The sequence below is a fragment of the Ascaphus truei genome, chromosome 21 (assembly GCF_040206685.1).
Source record: "Ascaphus truei isolate aAscTru1 chromosome 21, aAscTru1.hap1, whole genome shotgun sequence".
Taxonomy (NCBI): Eukaryota; Metazoa; Chordata; class Amphibia; order Anura; family Ascaphidae; genus Ascaphus; species Ascaphus truei.
Window position 1 is genome coordinate 17151335 of NC_134503.1, and position 24024 is coordinate 17175358.

Here is a 24024-nt window from a genome sequence, read left to right on the forward strand (position 1 = left end):
TTCCAGCATGCAAGAGGAGTGTGTCACATCACATCACCCCACCATCCAGCATGCAAGAGGAGTGTGTCACATCACATCACCCCACCATCCAGCATGCAAGAGGAGTGTGTCACATCACATCACCCCACCTACCAGCATGCAAGAGGAGTGTGTGTAACATCACATCACCCCACCTTCCAGCATGCAAGAGGAGTGTGTAACATCACATCACCCCACCAACCACCATGCAAGAGGAGTGTGTAACATCACATCACCCCACCTTCCAGCATGCAAGAGGAGTGTGTCACATCACATCACCCCACCATCCAGCATGCAAGAGGAGTGTGTCACATCACATCACCCCACCATCCAGCATGCAAGAGGAGTGTGTCACATCACATCACCCCACCATCCAGCATGCAAGAGGAGTGTATCACATCACATCACCCCACCTTCCAGCATGCAAGAGGAGTGTGTAACATCACATCACCCCACCAACCAGCATGCAAGAGGAGTGTGTGTAACATCACATCACCCCACCTTCCAGCATGCAAGAGGAGTGTGTCACATCACATCACCCCACCTTCCAGCATGCAAGAGGAGTGTGTAACATCACATCACCCCACCTTCCAGCATGCAAGAGGAGTGTGTCACATCACATCACCCCACCATCCAGCATGCAAGAGGAGTGTGTAACATCACATCACCCCACCTTCCAGCATGCAAGAGGAGTGTGTCACATCACATCACCCCACCATCCAGCATGCAAGAGGAGTGTGTAACATCACATCACCCCACCAACCAGCATGCAAGAGGAGTGTGTAACATCACATCACCCCACCTTCCAGCATGCAAGAGGAGTGTGTCACATCACATCACCCCACCTTCCAGCATGCAAGAGGAGTGTGTCACATCACATCACCCCACCTTCCAGCATGCAAGAGGAGTGTGTCACATCACATCACCCCACCACCCAGCATGCAAGAGGAGTGTGTCACATCACATCACCCCACCTTACAGCATGCAAGAGGAGTGTGTGTAACATCACATCAACCCACCTTCCAGCATGCAAGAGGAGTGTGTGTAACATCACATCACCCCACCATCCAGCATGCAAGAGGAGTGTGTGTAACATCACATCACCCCACCATCCAGCATGCAAGAGGAGTGTGTCACATCACATCATCCCACCTTCCAGCATGCAAGAGGAGTGTGTGTAACATCACATGACCCCACCTTCCAGCATGCAAGAGGAGTGTGTCACATCACATCACCCCACCTTCCAGCATGCAAGAGGAGTGTGTCACATCACATCATCCCACCTTCCAGCATGCAAGAGGAGTGTGTGTAACATCACATCACCCCACCTTCCATCATGCAAGAGGAGTGTGTAACATCACATCACCCCACCTTCCAGCATGCAAGAGGAGTGTGTGTAACATCACATCACCCCACCATCCAGCATGCAAGAGGAGTGTGTCACATCACATCACCACACCTTCCAGCATGCAAAAGGAGTGTGTCATGTGGGGAGAATGTTGATCCAGGGAGTAATCTGATGGCCAATTCTTGGGAGTCAGGAAGGAATTTATTTTCCCCCTTATGAGATACCATTAGATGATGTGTCACTGGGGTTTTTTGTTTGCCTTCCTCTGGATCAATATAATGTAAGTAAGGATATAGGATAAAGGATCTGTCGTCTAAATCTAGCATAGGTTGAACCTGATGGCTTGATGGACGTATGTCTTTTTTCAAACTCATCTACTATGTTAGGGGATATGATAACTGTGTAACTATATATAACTCTATTCACGCTCAAGCAGAGTTTTTATCGTCCATTTTATTTCAAAACGGACTTTTCCCTGCAGCTTGCTCTCATCCATCTCAGGCTATAACCTTTATCAGTAAAGCCATGCTTGTCACAACACTGTCAAGACAATCCCCTTGCAGACAACGTTGATGTTGATTAATAGACTTTGCCCTATCTCTCTGTCTTCTGATTTAATCAAGTGTTTCAAACAACAATTTGAAGGGAAAAGGACAACCGCAGAAAGACGGGAGGCTGCAAACTGGCAGTAACAAGGTCTCACATTTGGCATTTAACAATTACTTTACAGCCGAGAGAGTCCGCTGCAACAAGTAGCGTGACATAGTAAATGATTGCATTTAATAGGTCAAAGTTTAGATGCAGCAGAGAACCCTTCTTTGCTACATAAAGCCAGGTCACCGCAGTGACTGGAGCGCGGATTCTCTGGAGTTGCTCATCTTCATGTACAGCAATGATAAGACACATGAGCACATCCCCGTCTCTGTCAGGTCCATACACCTGCTGTACCTCATAGTCACACAGTGTACAGTGCTTCCACTGCAGCCAGGGTTTCTGGGTACTGACATGCAAATGAGCGCTCACAGTGGATCACCTTTTGCTTCTTATCCACTTTATGCTTATGATGGCCAGTAACCATCTTCACAATGAAGAGACCCAAAGGATCAACACAGCTGTCTGTGAGTAGGGCTGCTGGCCACACACCTCTTTAACCCAGGCTGTGCTTTAAAAGCGAGGACATAAGCATAGAGGGATCCATGTCAAAGTGGATTAGAAACAAAAAAAATAAGTACATTTAGTACCCATTTGCATGTCAGTAGCAAGTATTGCTGGCTGCAATAGATGCACTCAGGGGCAGAAGTAGAGGACTCTCATCTCTCCGCCGCCCCCCCCCCCCCTCTACTGTGGAGTGGGGAGTGCACAGCCTGGCGGCAGAGGGAGCCCTCCCAGGCGGCGACAGCAGAAGTTGAACCTAACTTCCGTGTTAGGCCCGCTGGGGCTGGCTCCCTCCAGCAGGGGACTGACGGACACAGGTAGAGCCTGGGTTAGGGGGGAGTGGGTAGGGGAGAGATGGCGGCCTTGTAGAACTGCCGGAGCACCATTCCAGTCACTAAAGTGCAGAAACAGTGGTCTGACTGTATGAGGAAGGGCCCACGGTGGAGATGAACCAGCTACACCCATGGTAGCTCCGCCACGGGAAGCACTGTATGCCGAGTGATTATGGGGTATGGCAGGTTCTACGAACCTGTCAGACATGTGAAGTGTTCTTCATCCTTGCAAATGTGGTACGGTGGAAGGTTTTTGCCACCCTGATGTGTACAACACACTAATAATAAAACTCTTTCCGTTCAGTTGCTAAGTGATACGCAAGCAATTATCAGAACTACTTTGTGGTCCCTTCTTCAGGCCGTTGCTACGACTGAATAACTTTAACTGGCATGTAGAAGGTAGTGAAAGCGGCAGTCCCACCTAGTATCAAAGCATTCCAATGGTATCAATAGGTTTAATGGGTTAAACGTAACCCCAAATCACAAACAGCTGTCACTAAAGTTTAATACTAAACTATAACATCAACATTTTTGAGTGCTAGAACCAGGATTTGCATACTTTTATATTTTTTATCGGTTTAGATCTCAATTTGCTAAAACTCTTACGGAATTTTATACAGGACACCCTGGAGTTAAATTAGGTTCCAATGTGGGTCAGGCCTCTAATTTGGGTGATACTGCCATATTTCCCCAAGTTGATTTTCATCTGCCGTAGAATGCATTTGATTTTTTGCTGTTGTAAATACATCATAACAACAGTCCCCAAAGTCCTTGATTGCAAGTCTGGCAAGGTAACACCTGGTACGGTAAACATGGAAACGTTCTATACAAATACAGAACATGTATTCGTGTATGTAGAGGAATATTGAGATGGCCTAGTTTCTCGCTCCTTTCCCATGTGAATAATGCAATAAAGGAAACCTCATGTCTACACTTATTAGTGAGCACATCTATTTTTCTACTGCCTCCAGTACATTTGGATCACTCTAGTGAAACATTTAATGATAAATAGCAGACAGGGGCGCAACAGATTAAAACTGCAGACCGATTCTATGCTGCTTACAGCGCTACAAGCACTGAAAAGAGTTTGGCTTCCATCAAGAACCATCGGATATTAACCCTACTTCTGAATGCCTGAAGGTTACAGTGGGTTAAAGTTAGAAATTACGAGGGAAGTGAAACAAGTCACATGTTGCCGTCCCCTGAGAGAAAATGATATGAAATAGGAAATATAGCAAAGTAATTGCTAATTTAGCAAGTAAAGAACCTGAAGAATCCAAGCAAATTCTGAGGTGGTTCATAGTGTCCAGACACAGAAGATATGCAGAATACATCAATCATTTTAAATTACCAAAGTTAGTACTTGGACATAGCAAAGCTCATCCCTCCCAGGCTGCATGTGACATCTAGAAAGATGTGTTTCATATATCTGCATCCTATTGATCAAGAAGACTCCTGCGGGCAAGCGACCGTTTGCGCCCCCATTATGTCACAAACACAAATGAATGCAGGATGAGGATCCGTATTATATACTGCTCATGCTCGGGGATGTTACTACATACATGTTACTACAGTCTATTTCTCCCCAGGCTTTTCCCAGGAGATATAGGTATGTGGGGCAATGTGGTTAACCATTTCTGAAGGGTATTTAAACTGTAAAGACTCTGAGCGTTTGGGACCAAGCTGCCCCATGTGACCCTTTGGGGTAAATTTGTTAAGTGCTGCTAAGGGTTAGAGCGGGAGTGGCCCACTGCAGTCCTCAAGGGTCACCAATAGGTCAGGCTTTAAGGATATCCCTGCTTCAGCACGTGGCTCAGTCATTGACTGAGCCACTGATTGAGTCACCTGTGCTGAAGCAGGGATATCCTTGAAACCTGACCCGTTTGTGGCCCTTGAGGACTGGAGTTGGTTACCTCTGTGGTAGAGCTACTGATCTGGCGTTAACTCCCATTGACTTGAACAGGGGGACGTGACTGGATCGGGTGCGCGAACTGGTACCGACACTGGTTAAATCTGCCCCTTGGCATCAAATAGCAAAAAATGTATTACGCTTATGACAGGAGCAACTTCCACTTATTCAGGACGTCCTCCAAAATGGATCTCAAGTGCTCTGTATATACAGCACACGTCAGCTGTAGGCATGCAGAAACCCCGATGACTTTCGAGCAGGAGAATTCACAAAGGAATATATTACCCTTTTATTGTTACCTAATTGTGCCGCGTGAATCAGGACGCAGTAAAACAAAAGGGGGTTATTTTTAGCTGTGCGGTTTGGGAACAAAAGACAGAAAATGTCAAACCTTTGGAAAATGAAGACAAAGCATCCCGGAAAAAAAGCAGAAGTGTACATGTTACACCCCAAAATAACTATGCCCGTGCATTGTTTTAGGATGTGATACACACATCTTTTCTTATGACTTGAGAGACCCCGGAGAACGCATTCACGACGTATTTGTGAAAAATGCTCCAAACGAGGCTTTTTTTAACATCTCCATACACTTCTAGCACCTTAAAGGTACATCAAACACAGACCCCTGGGTGGTCTGCTGCACTGATTTTATGTGGTACCCAGGCCCATTCATCAACCACTTCCCTAGCAAAAGCCAATCGCAGCAATTTGCCCATTTACATTTTTATGCAAACTTATTGGCCTTCCCCCTCCCCAAAGTTTCCCCCCCCCCCCCCACCGATACCCTATTCTACGGCAGTATGGTGTCAGGTATTCTGAATACCGCTCATCTTCATGTAACGTACCGACATGCCGAGCTGATATCCCCTAGGATAAAGGTGGCAAGATAAGATATTCAGGAAGTTTGTTCCGCACATTTCGCCTTGATCGGAAAACGCTTTGTTCTTGTACTGCCGCGGTAAGATTTCAGCCGACAACAGGGGTTCCTCAACTTTCCCACGTCAGTATTAATACTCAATTTGAAGACCACTATACTGACACAGAGTCTGTTCACCAATATATATGAATATATATCCCATATATTTCGAAGGCAATTAACCCTCGTCTAAAAAGCAGCTTTAAGTCGGGATAAAATATGCACATTGCAGAAGAGCGCTGCATGACATGAAATGTGAAAACTTTTAGGGCCACCCACTAGTCTTTGGGCACAACTGGTGGTCCAGGGACCACACTTTGGGAATCACTGGCTTACAACATAGCAAGCCTAAGGAAGGCATGCCCCATCTCTCCTCTAAGGCTCAAACCATTAGAATATTGTAAAAAGCACAAGGTGAATACATACTCATAGAAGTGGCACTTGGAGATTGAGAGAAAGGTACAATCTCGATTGGCCTTAATGGTGAAGATGAGCGGCTCTCCAGTCAATACAGCCAACTGTCCCACCAGCTCTCCCGGGTGTGTCATGAAAAGACATGTTTCCTCCTCCCGGTCAATCTTCCGCTGGTAAACATGAAGGAGGCCGGATATCACAAACCCGATGTTGACGTCCTAAGGAAAAACAGGAGGGCAGACGAGACATTATGTGTAATGCTACTGTACTTGGCTCAGTACAGAATATACGCACGTTAACTCCTTCACTGTTGAATGGGCCTGCAATGCATTGGATAGACCCTTTAAAGTGGACGTCAACTGGATTAAATGGAGTTGCAACTCTTTAACCCTGTGCTCCCCTATTTTTCTCTGTTTTATACTAGTTTTAACCTTTTTGCTGTTGGAAGGTCTCTAGAAGTGGAGTGATTAACCTAGCAATGCAAAACCAAACCACACATAGAGCACCAAAAGACACTTTTACCAGGCGTATTTAAGCAGCATTTCATGTTAGAAAATACCCCTACTGCAAATGAATGTACAGTACTAGTCAGAACAACTACACACAATTGTCCAAAGATTTCTTATTCATAGGCAATATAGAGGGATGCTTGTTATTATCATGTACACACAGTAATTGCAGCTGCAGACACCCACTGCTTCCATGATGAAAACGGAGACTGAGATTGGAAGAGAAGACTACGTGTATATAGGACTCAAGGCATCGTTTAGTGTTAAGAACACTGCTTCTGAAGCCACTGAACCCGGATTAAATCCCAGTGCCAGTTCTCCTTGGTTGGTTACACTGGAAACACTTTTCTGTTTGTTTGAATGAAGCAGGCCTCTTTTCCAGCACCGGGACGTGCCTTCACAGCAAGTCTCTTTATTAAATGATTAGTTCTATGAAACAGGGACTCATTGGCCCATTCTTCTTAAGCAGTGTCTTCCATACCGCACCTTTTAGCCTATCCAAGTGAAAATCATTTGCCGCTTCAACATAGGACTGGATTATGATCCGACTCCAATAACGCATTGTATGGGCAGCAAAAGAGGTCATATAAAGAGGGGGGAAAAGGCTTCACACAAGTGTCAACACAAAGATCCAACACCGGAAGTGGTTAAAATACCAGCCATGTGAATCCCAAAACAAAAATCCTCCCTGACCAACAGAGAATATATAACCCATTGAAAATCTGAACATGCTGTGCAGAACACAACATTTTGACATTAAAGAGCCCTGATTAGAAAGACTACAATGCATCCTTGCTTTATACAGTCTTAAAAGGCTATGTGGCAGATAGAGCGTTTTCATGTTCCCTTCTCTTAAATCGTTTTTGTTTTGCCAGGTGAGGCAGCTTCCATCTGAATTCCAGCCCTTTCATCGCTTAGTAAAGGAGCCCTGCCAGGTTCTAACTCCAGGCATTACCCGAGTGAATCCATTCTCCGAGAGATAGGACGCTATGACTCACATAGACTTGAAAAATCATTGGGAGCTCAGCTCACGTGCAGTGCAGATGCCAGGGGACTTAACGGGTACCAAAGTTACCATCTATCTGGGGAAAACCACATAACTACAGAAGGTGAAACAGGCAAAATATCATTAAGAAATCTGTTTAAATAATATTAAAGTTCAGTGTGGGGCCTGATTCTTGGGGTAGTGGGACTTGTTTATTAGGCAAAATAGGTAGCTAAAAAAAAAGGATTTTAAACTAAGAATGATAAAAAAGTTAATAACTTGCTACTAGATATGAAGCGTGTAATTCAATTTTAAGTAAAATGTTTAAAAAAGAGAAGTTGCTAAAAAATAAAATGCAGGTTTTTTTGCAGCAATACAATGGGGTGTGAAGACTATACAAGTACAGTATTAACACAGTGGTACTGTAAGTGAGGATGGCCATGCTCCTAGGAGCTTGCAATCTAAAAGCAAATACAAATCTCACTTGTCAGCAAATTAACATGTCTCAGATAAGTCTGCAACCCTGCCCTTCCCCATGATCTCCAGGGATTCTGGGAAAGGACATTCAAATGGAGTGTGTCACTTTTGCTTCTGGTCCCTTTTAACATGGACCCCTGTAAGATTCAGCCTGCTGTATGACACAGCTTGTTCAGCACAGCCTGGGTTAAAGACGTGCATCGCCAGTAAGCTTCCTCAATTTAAAAGCAAGGAAGAGTGGAAACAAGGGTACAGTGGGGGGGAGAAGGTCGGTGTGCATCTGACAGCTGCTCCCCATGAAGAGAGCAGTTTGGAAGCTCTTAGCTTTGTAACAGATGGTGGGTGTTGTGGTAGTGGCAGGAGGGAGAGGAATGAAGATATCAGCCCGCTCGTGGCAGGAGGGAGAGGAATGAAGATATCAGCCCGCTCGTGGCAGGAGGGAGAGGAATGAAGATATCAGCCCGCTCGTGGCAGGAGGGAGAGAATTGAAGATATCAGCCCGCTCGTGGCAGGAGGGAGAGAATTGAAGATATCAGCCCGCTCGTGGCAGGAGGGAGAGGAATGAAGATATCAGCCCGCTCGTGGCAGGAGGGAGAGGAATGAAGATATCAGCCCGCTCGTGGCAGGAGGGAGAGAATTGAAGATATCAGCCCGCTCGTGGCAGGAGGGAGAGGAATGAAGATATCAGCCCGCTCGTGGCAGGAGGGAGAGAATTGAAGATATCAGCCCGCTCGTGGCAGGAGGGAGAGAATTGAAGATATCAGCCCGCTCGTGGCAGAAGGGAGAGGAATGAAGATATCAGCCCGCTCGTTGCAGGAGGGAGAGGAATGAAGATATCAGCCCGCTCGTTGCAGGAGGGAGAGGAATGAAGATATCAGCCCGCTCGTGGCAGGAGGGAGAGAATTGAAGATATCAGCCCGCTCGTGGCAGGAGGGAGAGAATTGAAGATATCAGCCCGCTCGTGGCAGGAGGGAGAGGAATGAAGATATCAGCCCGCTCGTGGCAGGAGGGAGAGGAATGAAGATATCAGCCCGCTCGTGGCAGGAGGGAGAGAATTGAAGATATCAGCCCGATCGTGGCAGGAGGGAGAGAATTGAAGATATCAGCCCGCTCCTGGCAGGAGGGAGAGGAATGAAGATATCAGCCCGCTCGTGGCAGGAGGGAGAGGAATGAAGATATCAGCCCGCTCGTGGCAGGAGGGAGAGAATTGAAGATACAGCCCGCTCGTGGCAGGAGGGAGAGAATTGAAGATACAGCCCGCTCGTGGCAGGAGGGAGAGAATTGAAGATATCAGCCCGCTCGTGGCAGGAGGGAGAGGAATGAAGATATCAGCCCGCTCGTGGCAGGAGGGAGAGGAATGAAGATACAGCCCGCTCGTGGCAGGAGGGAGAGAATTGAAGATATCAGCCCGATCGTGGCAGGAGGGAGAGGAATGAAGATACAGCTCCTTCAAGAAGTGGAACATTATAAATATTCTGAGACAAGTATTCCTAAAACTGGAACGTTTTAAATCTCCATAACAAGGAGTTGCTGGAAATTGAAGTCCTGTAACTTATCTCTGGGGGACACCCGGACAGAGTACAATTAAAAGCAGCAATCGCCACCACCCCCAACCCCCTTTATTTTTATTTTTTAGCAGGATGAGACCGGTGGGCCCTTCAGAACTGAACCCCACTATTTTTCGCTCCCAAGATACTTAACGGTGAAGTCACTGGTGTTTGCCCTTCCAGGGAAAACAAAATGGCCATTCAAATCTCCCGCGTCACGCAGGCCAATAGGAAGCCTGTGTGGCTTCCTATTGGACAGCCATTTAAAGCCCCTTCAGAAACCAGGAAGCTATACCGGTAACGTCACTGGTAGGTATCCGAGGAATCAGGGGGCCTACCGAGCTGAATTACGTTCATTTCAGCTCTGGGACCCCAGTTCCAATCCAATAAGAGGGGAGGTGGGAAGGGTTTAGGTAGGCAAGATGGTTTCTTAACAAAAATAATAAGTTAGTGGGGTAAAGGTCCTTGTCTGGTTTTAGACTCCAAAATAAATTTAAAAAACAAACAAACTCACCTGGTCCCCTTGCCTTGATAAAACAGTGCCCCCCTTGACTTGATGCAGTGTCACTCTTCCATTGAGTAGCAAAGGGTCCTGGAAAACAAAAAAAAGTAGCCCGTTCTTATAGATGATGCATGAAGATCACTTGAGCATACAGTAGACCAGAAGTGGACAATTCCAGTCCTCAAGGGCAACCAACAGATTAGGTTTTAAGGATATGCCCGCATCAGCACAGGTGGCTCAATCAGGAACTCATTCAATGACTTAGCCACTTGTGCTGAAGCAGGGATATCCTGAAAACCTGCCCTGCTGGTGGCCCTTCAGGACTGGAGTTGGCCGCCCCTGCAGTAGACTAATGCACAGAATCTGCTGGGATAACTGGGCATGTAGTAAGTTACCATGTGAGAGATAATGGCGGTGTCATGGGTACACTGCAGGTCCCCTCTGGCATAAAAAGTGTTGAGCTGGAGTAGCTTTCTGTCTCCCAATAATATGCACCATGCAGTATGTAAGAAACGGTGAACCAAAAAATTGTGCAGTGCATCCAAACACACTTTTCTCCGCTTTGTTACATAGATCCTAGTATTTTCTCATCTGTGTATCTCCTGGTGTTAAGAATAAGGAGATGACCTGATATAGAAGACCTTTTGGGTTCAGCATATTTAAAACAAATGATTGAATGGCTAATAGAATGTACGCTGTGTGCCCGATTTCTGACACCAGATTATTTTATTAACCATTGGCTAGTCTGTTTTTGCTGTCCATCTGACCCTCTAATTCTCCCATTTGACACCAGTGCCTCAAGAACACATCATACGTTCTTTTTCGTGTGGTTTGTTTCCTGTGCCCGTATTGGTCCTGGAGAAAAGCGAATGTGAGGGAGGTTGTGACACTTTTCAACGAACTAAAAAACTCCACGGTGGGACCTGCAGTCACAATGAAACATATGTACATCAATATAAATGGAAGAGAATAAAAACCGCATACATTAAAAAACAGAAAAAAAAGTGATAAATAAAATAAGGGGAACTGCCTCTGTTGTGCCGCTTACGAATTGCCTCGGTTTAATATGTGTTCATCAGTGGTACAGAAGAAAAAACCATGTGGTGAAGTCTCCACATCAAGAGAAATACAAAGACAGGACACACACTGCTACTTGATACGCAGAAAATCTCAAATCAACGTTTCAAGGCCCCTTGGCCAAGTCAAGGGGCCTTGAAACAATGCTTGAGGTTTTCGGTGTATGTAGCACTGTGTGTCATGCCTTTGTATTTCTCTTGATGTGGAGACTTCACCACATGGTTTTTTTCTTCCGTACCACTGATGAACACACATTAAACCGAGGCAATTCGTAAGCAGCACATCAGAGGCAGTTCCCCTTATAAAATGTATCACTTTCTTCTGTTTTTGAATGTATGTTGTCTGCCCCCTCCCCCCCCCCCCCAATTATACCGATTTACATATGTTTAATTGTGACTGCAGGTTCAACCATGGAGCTTTTTTTATTGGACCAGTACGATGTTGGTACTGGACCTTTGCACATATGACGGAAATACCTGTAGGTGAGTGCAAGTCCTAACTTCTTTATTACTTAACAGACCAACATTGGGGTTCTTCATAGAGGATATTACTGTGTACAGAGCTTCCAAAACTTCATAGATTTCTTATTGAAGCCTACTTCCTGTGCCATTTACAAGAGATAATGCTCCCAGCACAGTATTTTCACACATCTTACACACTCACACACACACACTCAACTTCCTAAAATGATGTGGCATACACAATTCATTAGACACTTAAATTAGAATGGGATAGGAAACAAAAAGAAAACAGAACTGGGAAATCAGTCCCAGAGTATATTTAGGAGATAATAAGCACCGCTTCCTTACGATGACAATGAAAACGTTCTTAGGATTTATATGTAGGAGGGCTCTTCCAAGATGTATCTGAAAGGATGTGTTGTTTTAACAGATTATCAAGCAAAGCCCTGTAATTATTCCAGATAGTTTCAGTTCAGATCGGAGCTCTGTTTCACGATTCATTTCATAAGCAAGATAATTAAGGAGGTTACAGAAATGGATCGGCAGCAATTCCGGGGTTATCTGGCAGGCTATATTAACTCCGGCGCTGCTGGTCACCTCTGCTACACATGGGCGCTGGAAATGAACATTTTTGATGCCCTATTGATGTACCAGGTACATCATGGGGCAAATGCAAATTTGTCAGGGGCAGACCGGACTGATCGCTCCGAAGGAGTCCCCTGCACGTCTGCTTCCTGTATCCACGGTCTGATCTCAAGCAGCAATAAAATGATGTAGAAATGCTGGAGGTTCTCTCTCTCCCTCGACTATATTATTTGTTCTTTTTCTCTTATTGCTGTACCCCATTCCATATAACACAACTTATTTATTAAAAAAAAGGATTGCGTGCCGTGGGTCTGGCGATATTCCGGTGCCGCCAGCCCCCTGGCATTAATAAGTAAAAGGGTCATAGGCTGCGCTTATAGTGCCTTGCGACGGCGACGCTGCTCCAAAACAAATGAATTGAATCCGTTGCAAGCGCTTATAGTAAGCGTGACGGAGCGACGTTGCGTCTCAAAATTTGGAAGCCGGGTAAAATTAGATTTTTTAGAGACAGTCGCCACATGTGACTGTCTCTAAACCAATAAAATTGCGCGGCCCGCCCCTTTTAGTGACGTCACTGGTCGCGTCGCCAGCACTATAAGCGCGGCCTTAAAGTCGCCATCGCTCTCCCATAAGCTTATTTGAGTTTAACTCATAAGTTCGTATCTTGTAGCCCCTCCCCCATAGCATTAACCGTTTGTATTTTTTTTATAAATAATAATACAATTTTAAAAGGTATCTTTACTGTTAAAGATCCTGATTTTCTTAATCTTATTTCTTAAGAATGCCATGAGCACTAGGGAGGTCTCCATTTGACCACCCAGACACGTACTATTTCAAATGCTTAGATCTTCTGAACGGAGCATCAAATTGTAAAAATAGTGTTGGAAAGATTAATAAAAGATCTTGACGAGTGCAGGCGGCTGCTTTAAGGTGCGATTAGGCTCATCGCCGTCTAGTAAATATGACCATTCGTCCTACTAGGTCTACTTCTGATAATAGAGCTGAGAGATCTTGATGTCTGTGAGGAACTAGTTGACTGGTCAATTAAATGGTATCACAATCTGCAACAAACCTACACTTCTCCTGCACTAAAACAACTATTAAAATAGTCTTCTCTATCCGCAAACGCAGGTATGACAAGACGCCATGAGTCGGAAGTAGGAGCGTCACTAAAGAAACTAGTTTTGCCTCCTATAGCAAGGCTCTTCAACTGGTTTCCAAAGGGTAGAAGAGGGGCCTCAAGCTACTTGAAATTTCATTTTAGAAACATATAAAGACTTGTAAATATATATGGTAGAGATGTTATGAACGCTTGCAAAATATTGAAATATAATACTTTAAAATACAAGTTAGTTTCAACGTGAAAAATGGCTCTTAGCTGCCTAAGCAACTAGTATGAAATTAGCAGGAGCAGAGTCCAAGGGTCACATCAAGGCCCTTCACGAGCCACATTTGCCCCATGGGCCGCCAGTTTAAGAGTTCTGACCTACAGTATCCGAATCGTAATCCGTACTCCTGAGGCCTCCCCAACATCGTGACAACCCAACCCCACCAAACAAAAATCAGAGAAGCAGTGGATGCCAACCTAGACGTGTAAGACATTCATCAAGTGCCATCGGCTCTACAGAAGGATGTGCACGATGTTATCACACATGTAGAATGATAGGTAACCAAATACCAATTTGTAATACCCTCGCGTGGATAACGTAACACGATCAGATGCACATGGCGACTTCCATCTCTAAAAGCTCCATTTTCCGATTAGTCAAAGTATATTAAAAGACGCATTGAGAAGTATAATCGTGTTAAACAAGGGGGTAAAGATTGGTAGATCCAATTATTACAAGCTTAATACGCTCAGATCTTAAAACCAGATAAAACACTCGATTAAATTAGTCCCACAAAATACCAACACACGTTTAACACTGCATTTACCAGACAGATTACTTAACCCTTTGCCTCCTCTTCCATCCTGATCAGGCACAGAGATTTCAGAGAACTCCGAGCTTGATCAGCCGCTGGTACATGGAACATCACATGGGCTGTGTGTGCACCACTCTCCATTCCCCTCCCAAAAAGCTAACAATTGGGAACGACAGTAAAAATAAAAAAAAAGGGGATTGCAACACACTTTGTTCTGCTCTCATGGACCATAGAACAAAGCACTGTAGGCAGTGGAGTGTGTGTGTGTGACACACATATACTAACAGACACACACATACACACACTGACTGACACATACACACACACACACACATACACAAACACACACACACTTCAGTAGATACTACAGGTTTATCCACACCCAGTCAGTAGCATTCCTACTAATGTTATAACCACCCTAGAGAGTTTCTTGTTGGTCGCTAAACAAAGTAACGAAAATCGGTTCCTGCGAGACTCCTCTCCCAAAAATAGCACAGTATAAATACATATGAAGCAAAGGCAATCATTCAAGTGAATGTCCGTGGAGAAGCACGAAGCAAAAACTGTGCCATGTATCTACGAGGAAGTGACATTTTGATCACATAATTATGCCCCCTCGGCATTCAAATTGTTGTTCTACACTCCGAACGAGACAGCACACAAGTGGCCAAGGAGCCCAGTCTAAAGGTAATTTCTCCTACTCCTGGATCGCTCTGCTGGTTTCGACACGGTTGATCACCCCCTTCTCCTGCACACTCTACACTCCATTGGCCTCTGTGACACAGTCATACCGATCTACAGTAACTGCTTGTGACAGGGTAGATTCCCAGTCTATTATGCAAGGCAGGTGTGTGTGTATATAGCTGCTGAGCCCAGCAGTGATCTGGTTAAATCCCAGTTTGAGAGCAGGCTTTAAAAGCCTGGTTCTCCCAGTAGTCCCAGTAGTCTGAGTTCTGTGTGAACCAGGGATACACACAGCCTGGGACTCTGATGGAGGAGATAAGAAACCCTGCCACAAGGTGTATGTGTGGATGTTGTGTCTTTACTCCCTGTGAGAGTATTTCTAAAAAATAGAATATTTAACCTTTTCAGTTATTTCTTTAAAATTACAATATCATTTGTAATGCGTTAAATGTGCTAGCTATTCCATGGTCTATATCTAATAAGTACTGCACAGTTGCACGTCAACGAATAGCACTGTTTCATTGGTTACATGTTGGTGATTGATGCCTTTGACATTAAAATGTAGGCCTTTTTAATGGCTCAAACTTTACAATGCACAGGCCCCGAATGCTGGAAGGGGAGGGGGCTCCATTCCCATTTGGATCAGGCGCCATGTAGCGGTTAGCCAGATCTGCCCCCAGAAAACAAACAAGTGAGCGGGAAGTACCTGGTACATCATTAGGCCCACTCTAAGGGTTAAGAAAGGTTTGTACTATTTTTCTATACAGGTGTTACCAGGGGTGTACTTTAACATTTTTTTGTTCTCTACATTATTTGGTCCTCTTCTCTTTTCCCTCTACACAGCCCTCCTCTTTGATCTCATCTCCTTCCATGGATTTAACGTCTATTTTTTTGCAGAAGACATCCAAATCTATTTCTCTTTCCCACTATTCTCACCTGAACTTTCCACCCGTATCTCTGCCGTATTGCCATTTCCACCTGGATGTCCTCTCACTTCCTACAAATTAAACTAGCTAAGACTAAAGTTCTCTACTTTCCTGCTTCCTCCCATCCTGCCCAATCCCCACCATCTCCTTCTCCCCCCCTCCCAATTTCCCCCTCCCCTTCTGCTCGCAACCTTGGAGTCACCTTTGCTCCTTCCATCCTCTTTGCCCAACACATCACCTCCATTACAACCACCTGTCGCTACCACCTATACAACATAAGAAAAATTTGGCCACTCATTTCTCTCTTCTCGGCCAAACTTCTCATCCACTCCCTCACCTTCACCCATCTTGACTACTGTAACTCCCTTCTCTTCGGTCTCCCCCTCTACTCCTCCATACCCTTCCAATAAAGCCAAAACGCTGCAGCCCGTACACTCCTCAATCTCCCCCACTCTGCCCGCGCCACCCCTCTCCTCTCCCAACTCCGCTGGCTAACCATCCAACAACGTTCCCTCTTGAAATTCCTCACCCTTGTCTACAAATCTCTCCATGGTGTTGCTCCTCCTTACCTTTCAGCACTCATCTCTCGCTACACCCCTTCCCGTCCTCTTCGCTCCCTGAATGCCACAAGCCTCACTCCCCGCCCCCAGTTCCCTGTGACGCCTCTCGATTCTGAACATTTGCCTTACTCGCCCCCACTCCCCCCACTAGAACAAGCTACCACCACATCCAATCTGCCCCTAACTATCTTCAGAAGGCAACTCAAAACTCATCTCTTTTTCATCACATTCCATGATCCCCCATTAACCTCCTTTCCAATCCCCTCCTCACCCCACCCTCCCCAACACCCATGATCTCCACAACCCTCACCCCTTCCTAAAGCTTCTCCAAAACCCTCCAAAGTCACCCACCTCATAGATCCAATTGACACCATTGTCCCCACTGTCAGACCCATCACCGTGCCACCGACCAGATTAAATGCAGAGACCTTACCCCAACCCCTGTCCACCAAAGCAAGCTCTTAGATATTCCCAACCTATGGCCCGGTCCATAATGTTTCCTCCCCTGCCAACCAACTAAACACATGTTCCTAATTAATGTACAACTCTCTGGATAAGGGCGCTATATAAATGTTGTTATAAATAAATAATCTGGAGATATTTTTTTTTACATACGATTGAAGCAGGGAGTCTTCGGAGCTGAACCCCATTAATTTCAACTCCAAGGACCTCCAGGGATATTTACTTCTGTAGGGGGTGCCAGTAGCCGCTCCGCCAGCAGAGTTCATGTAATAGCGGAGTTTCAAAGCTCTAGCTGGGGTTGAAGGTTTAAAGCTCCCGTGTCACGCGGGCCAATAGGAAGCTGTGACGTCATCGTGTTCGGCTTCCTATTGGCCCGCGTGACACGGGAGCTTTAAACCTTCAACCGCAGCTAGAGCTGCTACCGGCACCCCCTATGGAGGTCTGTATCTCTGGAAGCAGGGCGTCACCGGAGCGGAAATTAATGGGGTCCCGCTCCAGAGACCACCTGTTTAATCCTATGTCCAAAAAAAAACAAAAAAACGCCCCTTGGCTTTCTCTTTTAAAATTAAATAATACACACTTATTTTAAAATTTAAAAAAAGGGAATTAAACCGTAGTCGCTTGAAATTTAAAAAAAGTTGCCGCTCGGTGCCAGACGTAAAAATATTCTATATTTATTTAACATTGGCCAAAAGCCATTGTACATTATTTTGAACATATTTACAATATCTGTTGTTAAAAAGCAGAAAAAGAGGCGTCCTAAAATAAATCAACTTTTATTTAAATAGAAAGTAGAGCCATTAAACAAATAGCGGTACAAAATGATAAAATAGTGGTACTCTGGGGGTAGACAAATTAAAAAAAGTTGTGGTACTTGGCAGCCCCTAGTACAATCCCACTTTGATCTCTGGCATCAAGTTCGAACCCAGTAAACATATCACAGCCAAGTCGTTATCTTTAACCGGCCGACAGGGGAGAAGATGGGGAAAAGAATGAATTTGCGCTGCTACCGGCACTGTAATGTGTGTGTGTATGTGTGTGTGTGTATTTACACAGTACCTTCGCTCACAGCATACACACAAAAAAGCGTGTGTCACGTGCACACGCGTTTGCACCTACTATAGGACAAGCCTAAGGCTAAGGCCCCGCTCCCAGAGTCAGCGCACCCGCACTGCTGACAGGCGGTGCGCTGAGATACACAGACCGCGATATGCGGTCTATAGGGAGTGGGAGCCGGAGCGGGAGGTGGGCGGGTGGTGGGCGGTTTGACAGGGAGGGGGGGGCGTGGCTTGAGCGGAGGGACCCGCTACTCTCCCCCCCCCCTCCCTCCACGGACTCGGGCTGGAGCTGGAAAGTAAGTTTAAACACACACACGCAGGCACTCATTCATACACACACACACACACACACGCGCGCACACACACACACAGGCAGGCACTCACGCACTCATACACACACACACGCGCACACACAGGCAGGCACTCACGCACTCATACACACACACACACACGCGCGCACACACACACACAGGCAGGCACTCACGCACTCATACACACACACACGCGCACACACAGGCAGGCACTCACGCACTCATACACACACACACACACACACAGACAGAGGCAGGCACTCACGCACTCGGGCACACACATACACATACAGACAGGCACGCACGCACGCACGCACTCAGACACACACACAGACAGGCACACACACAGACAGGCACACACACAGAGAAAGGCACTCACCTGCTTTCACTCCACACTCCTCCCCGCTCCCCGAAGCCTCTCCTCCTCCCGCAGCCTCCCCTCCCCATTGGCTCACAGCCACACACGTCACGCGTCAACGCTAGGAAACACCATTCTGTGGTGTCTCCAGCGGCTGACGCGCCACAGCGTGTAGTCAGCTGTGCAGCCAGGGGGGACCGGGACCGGCTCGCGAGGATTCCCCTGCTGGTGGGAAACTCGCTACATTGCCGCCCGCGCCAACGAGCGCAGCGGGACCGAGGCCTAAGGCGCCTTCTGATGCTGCAAGACACCTTCCGCCCCGTTTAAGTGAATAGCACATGTTAGTTAACATGGCTCGATGTATATCGCACACGTTCACCTCCATAATAACATTTCACACATTGACTAACACATGGACCTGCAATACTATGCTACGAAATGTACAGAGAGCTGCGCTGGTTTAAATAAAAAAGAGATTGTCCAAGCTTGAGGCGTAACTGTGCAGGACGTGACACTTAATTATCACTGTGCATTCTCCCGCCTTGCTCTTTTGAACAAGTAATGTATGGAGACAAAGAAGATGAAGTTAAACACACACTATATAAAGCCGTGCATGCTCAGACCAGAAAGATGGTGTTAAAAAAAAATTAATCTAAAAAGGTGTTGTAGAAAGCTTGTGAAATAATGCAAACCTAATAATGCAATGCAGTGGCTGCAACCTCTTTATCATGTGTACATAGAGAACATTTTAATAAGACAAATACTATGGACGACTCACGTTAAGTCGTACCTAATGTCCTCTGAATTGCTACTTAAAGTTAGCAAATATTCCACTTTGTACAGGTTTGGGAAAAAGCACAAATATATCAAGAAAAGAAAATGTACAGGGTCTAAAAGGGTTAATAAAATCACCCAATCTAATGTTTCTTTAAATATAATATAGCATATTGAATTATTAGAGCAGCTTGCTACTTAATACTCTATATATTGCTGTAAGTCTAACCTGGTTACGTCTTTGCGAAATCTGCTAGCTTTATCCCTACTATTTTTGTATTTTACAAGGTTTAGCACAAATACTGTCACTTTTCATGCAAGATGACACTCCAGGCATGTTTTTTAAATACAGGTGACAATCGAAACTGTTTGCACCGAGATTGTCCGAAAACCCCTAATGACTTGAAGGGGAGAGGGGAGGGGAGTTAATAATAATAATAATAGCATGTTCTTGTATAGCGCTGCTAGTTTAACGTAGCGCGTTACAGAGACATTTTGCAGGCACAGGTCCCTGCCCCAAGGAGCTTACAATATATGTTTTGGTGCCTGAGGCACAGGGGGATAAAGTGACTTGCCCAAGGTCACAAGGAGCTTACACCGGGAATTGAACCAGATTCCCCTGATTCAAACTCAGTGCCAGTCAGTGTCTTTCCTAACTGAGCCACTCCTCCTCCCTATAGTTCCGGACTATAGCAGTGCGAGCAACCATTCCAGACAATGTCATCCTTTAGCTTATTTCTATGGCGATACATTGCAATCATGAATCCGATGTCTGAAGCATGTCACGACCATGCTCCAAAAGGGTTAACAAAGATAACCAATTTATAGAATCCCATATATCAAGGAAAGACCTATCCGCAACCCTGCCTTTCCCCATAGTCATTCAGCATACAATCCTTCCACTGCAGCCAGGGATTCTGGGTAATTATATGCAAATGGGCACCCGCAATATATCCCTTTTGGTTTCTTATTCATATTAAAATGGACCCCTATAAGCTAATTGCTTTTACAGCAGAGCCTGCATTATAGAAGTGCATGGTCAGCAAACCTACTTAGAGATCGGTCTCATCTGTGGCGATTGGCCTTGTGAAGCTGGTAGTGGCTACAACAAGACACAAAGCAAGTTATGGTGAGACAAAGAAATAAAATGCCAAAAACCCTCAACAAACCCGCTGTTGCAGTGAATAGTGCTGCTGGACAGTTACTGCTTCCTTTGGACGCTAGATTCGTAGTCCCATTGTTCTTATGCTTCAAATGTAAACCACAGTGGGAAACTCCAGTCCTCAAGGGCAACCAGCAGGTCTGGTTTACAGGATATCCCTGCTTCAGCACAGGTGGCTCAATCAGTGGCTCAATCAGTGGCTCAGTCTTCGATTTCATACGAAACGTTGGATAGCGAGGACTACCTGTATTTGTTGGATCTTCTCACTCTGGAGAAATTAAATGAAGCATTGTAGGAAACCCAGGTGGCGGATTGAGCCACCTGTGCTGAAGCAGGAATATCCTGTAAACCGGACCTGCTGGTGGCCCCTGAGGACCGGAGTTGACCCAACCCTGATGAAGAGAAACAAAAGCATCACAAAATAATGAAAAAGCTAAAAACACTACGTGTAGCCCAGCCTGTAACTGGATTTCTTTCTACAACTTCACAGGTTCAGCACAACACCGACCATCACGCTCTGCTTTTCACCTTACAATGTGAGATGCATGTCCCGCTCAATACAAATTGATTTGTCTACCATTAATCTTTAAAAACAAAAACAAAAAAAACACAGCCGAATGAAAAAGAACATTAATCACAGTTCAATATTTAACGGGGGAAAAAAAACAGGCTAATGAACCGAGGCGGAATCAAAGTGGTATAAGAAACCATTCCATTAGCGTGTCCCTTTTTCCCCGTACACTCGATAAAATCATACAAGAGCTTATTTAAAAAAAAGGTCTATGCTATTTAGGTAGAATGAGTGGCAAAGGTAATGGCTTTCAAGTGAAAAACAAGTACTAATAACAGTGTCTGTCTCATGTACCATCCACTGCAGCGGATCATTTCTAAGTGCTTCGTAAAATGTTTCTCGGGAAAACCAAAGCTAGAGTACATAAAATAGTCATTTGATGACAAAAGCTTCATTCCAATAATTACTAACCAGAACATGTTAAAGGAAGTAAAAACCTTAACAATATACAAATATGTATACATACATACTGTACAGTCCCTGCAAGCTCAGAACCCAAACCCATCACACCATATATTTGTGTCAAAAGGCGTGATACTGGGATTGTGACCGAATGTATATAACAAAACACACATACAGTATTTGTTTTTATTCACATACACATACACTTAATATAATTCTCCAAAGTGACTAGATCAATACGAATGAGTGAATATTTGTATACATTTGTATATGTATGTATAATATTCACATACAGGCAGTCCTCGGTTATCCACCGGAATCCGTTCTGGAAGTAGCGTTGGATAGTGAAACCGTTGTAAAGTGAGTCCCATGTTAATCAGTGGCGGTGAGCGTTCCGGCATCGAAAAACAGCCCGTAGGGAGGCATTGTAAAGCGTTGGATAAGCCATTCGTTGTAAAGTGAAACGTTGGATAGCGAGGACTACCTGTATTTGTTGGATCTTCTCACTCTGGAGAAATTAAATGAAGCATTGTAGGATATCCAGGTGACAACACATAAATAATCAGATGATTACATAAAGCTCCCTATAATTGCACTCTGGATAGGTGACATTGATAGTACAACGTCATCTGTCAAGGGGCCACTGAATGGCCTATTCCCTTATTAGGGTAAGCCGCAAAGGTCACACTCAAATGAAAATAAAAAACTTTTAATCCGTAATGTTTAAAAACGACGAGACACCATAAAAATGCATACACAGTGCATATTAAAATCCCCAAATGTGTGTGGGCACAGAAGCAGGCAAAGGACTCTCAATGTCCAGAGCCTAAGGATAGGCTGACACAATACTGCATAGATCCACACAGTAGGTGTGTGTGGTTGCGTGACCAAAGTTAAATAAAGCAATGGTATGCTGCAGTAGGTAATGGAGTATCAAACACTCCTCGGTTAGGTGAAATACAACCTGATTGTAAGCGTGTCAGCGGCTGCAGTTCCAGGAAGTGATCGGGACTGATCGTGCCTTCTCCACAAGCCGCGTGGACTACTATCAATGTCACCTATCCAGAGTGCAATTATAGGGAGCTTTATGTAATCATCTGATTATTTATGTGTTGTTGCCTTGACGTTCTCCCTTGCACCAGGTAGTTTACCTTTAATATATCTTTTGTGTTTGTATGGTGATGCGACGTGCCCCCTGTGTAAATTAGGATATCCAGGTGGCAAGAGATCTTAAAAGAAAAGTGTAGGTATTTTTAAATACTGTAATTGTCAGCTTTCAATGTTTCCGTGGTGAACAAACGCGTTTTAACTGTCTTTACCTACTGTAATCTCGTGGGTAAGATGTTTGGCGAACCTTTGTCTGCTTCTTTAATCAAAGACTTACATGCAGCTTCATCAGGGTGGAAAGATCTTTTTTCGCGGCTTCGAAGACGGCGTTGAGGTGCCTGTTGACGCTAAATTCAGGTATCGTCAGGTCTTCATCCTTGTAGTGGTAAACAGCAGAGGGGGTCTCTGTCACCGTCACCGTCTTTTTTAGGATGGGCTTTTAAAAAACAAACAGGAAGACAAATAGAAAACACTGTTCATTTTTGGATTAAAGCTGCAGACCAAGCAATATCCTACATGTGTGTTTTTCTTTTCAATAAATCAGTTCTGTACTATGAGAAAATACTAGCAACCCTTTACAAAGTCACATCCCCTTCCTCTTCTGAAACAGGCTCAGGCACACCCCTTTTTGAGCCCTGCCCTCTCTTTAGCAGTGGATATTATTGATTTTATTGATATTATTGATATTAAAGGGGGATTTTTTTTTAAAAAAAACAGCAGCTTGGACTGCTGCTTTAAGATGCACAAAGACATATGTATACTTGCCCTGCATGCCTGTTGTATGGAAAAATAGGTTACATTTCGTGTGGCGTGTGGAGTCTTCGTAGCAGGAACCCCAGACCTCTATAGGTTTCTTAAAAATTTAATAAATGGTCTGAAGACCCTTTGGAAATTTGAGTGCGACTACTTTCTTCCTTATTTATATATTGATAAATATATACCTGTTAAGGGTGTAGTTACAGCATTAACCTACAGAAAACCTAGTTCTGATGCTATGCCACAATGTCCTTGCTAATAAGGTTTCTAACATCTGGTGCAAATTATTAAAAATAGATTTAGGTTTTTTTTGTTTTTTTTAAGCACAGCGAAGAACAATTTGGTACCTCCCATTATATTATGTGCATTACAGATGTGGGAAATTGTAGCCGAAGGTCACCAACCATGTGAAAAGGTCACTTTGCTCGAAACATGTTACCGAAGCAAAAATCACCAAACATTCAGCGACAATGTGCAGGTCACATAACCATAGATTTAGGCCACGAACCTTTATATCAGGGCTGGCTAACTCCAGTCCTCAAGGGCCCCCAACAGGCCACGTATTGAGGTTATCCCTGCTCCAGCACAGGAGGCTCAATCAGTGGCTCAGTCAACAGCTGAAGCAGGAACATCCTCAATACCTGGCCTGTTGGTGGCCCTTGAGGACTGGAGTTAGCCGCCCCTGCTTTATATACTATTAATTTTCTGGTGTAACCATCGTGGAAAAATTGGAAA

At 44.9% G+C, this 24024-nt stretch overlaps 1 protein-coding gene across 6 annotated transcripts in view; it reads right to left on the reverse strand.

The window, feature by feature from the left end:
- PNPLA7 (patatin like domain 7, lysophospholipase) overlaps positions 1–24024 on the reverse strand; it is a 216931-nt gene that overhangs the window by 139726 nt on the left and 53181 nt on the right. For all 6 annotated transcript variants that reach the window (XM_075579164.1, XM_075579165.1, XM_075579169.1 and 3 more), the window contains 3 exons: positions 22811–22969; positions 10125–10202; positions 6105–6310 (listed from right to left, as the gene is read on the reverse strand). In XM_075579164.1, the coding sequence (XP_075435279.1) occupies positions 6105–6310; positions 10125–10202; positions 22811–22969 (443 nt within the window). The remainder of the gene's footprint in view (positions 1–6104; positions 6311–10124; positions 10203–22810; positions 22970–24024) is intronic.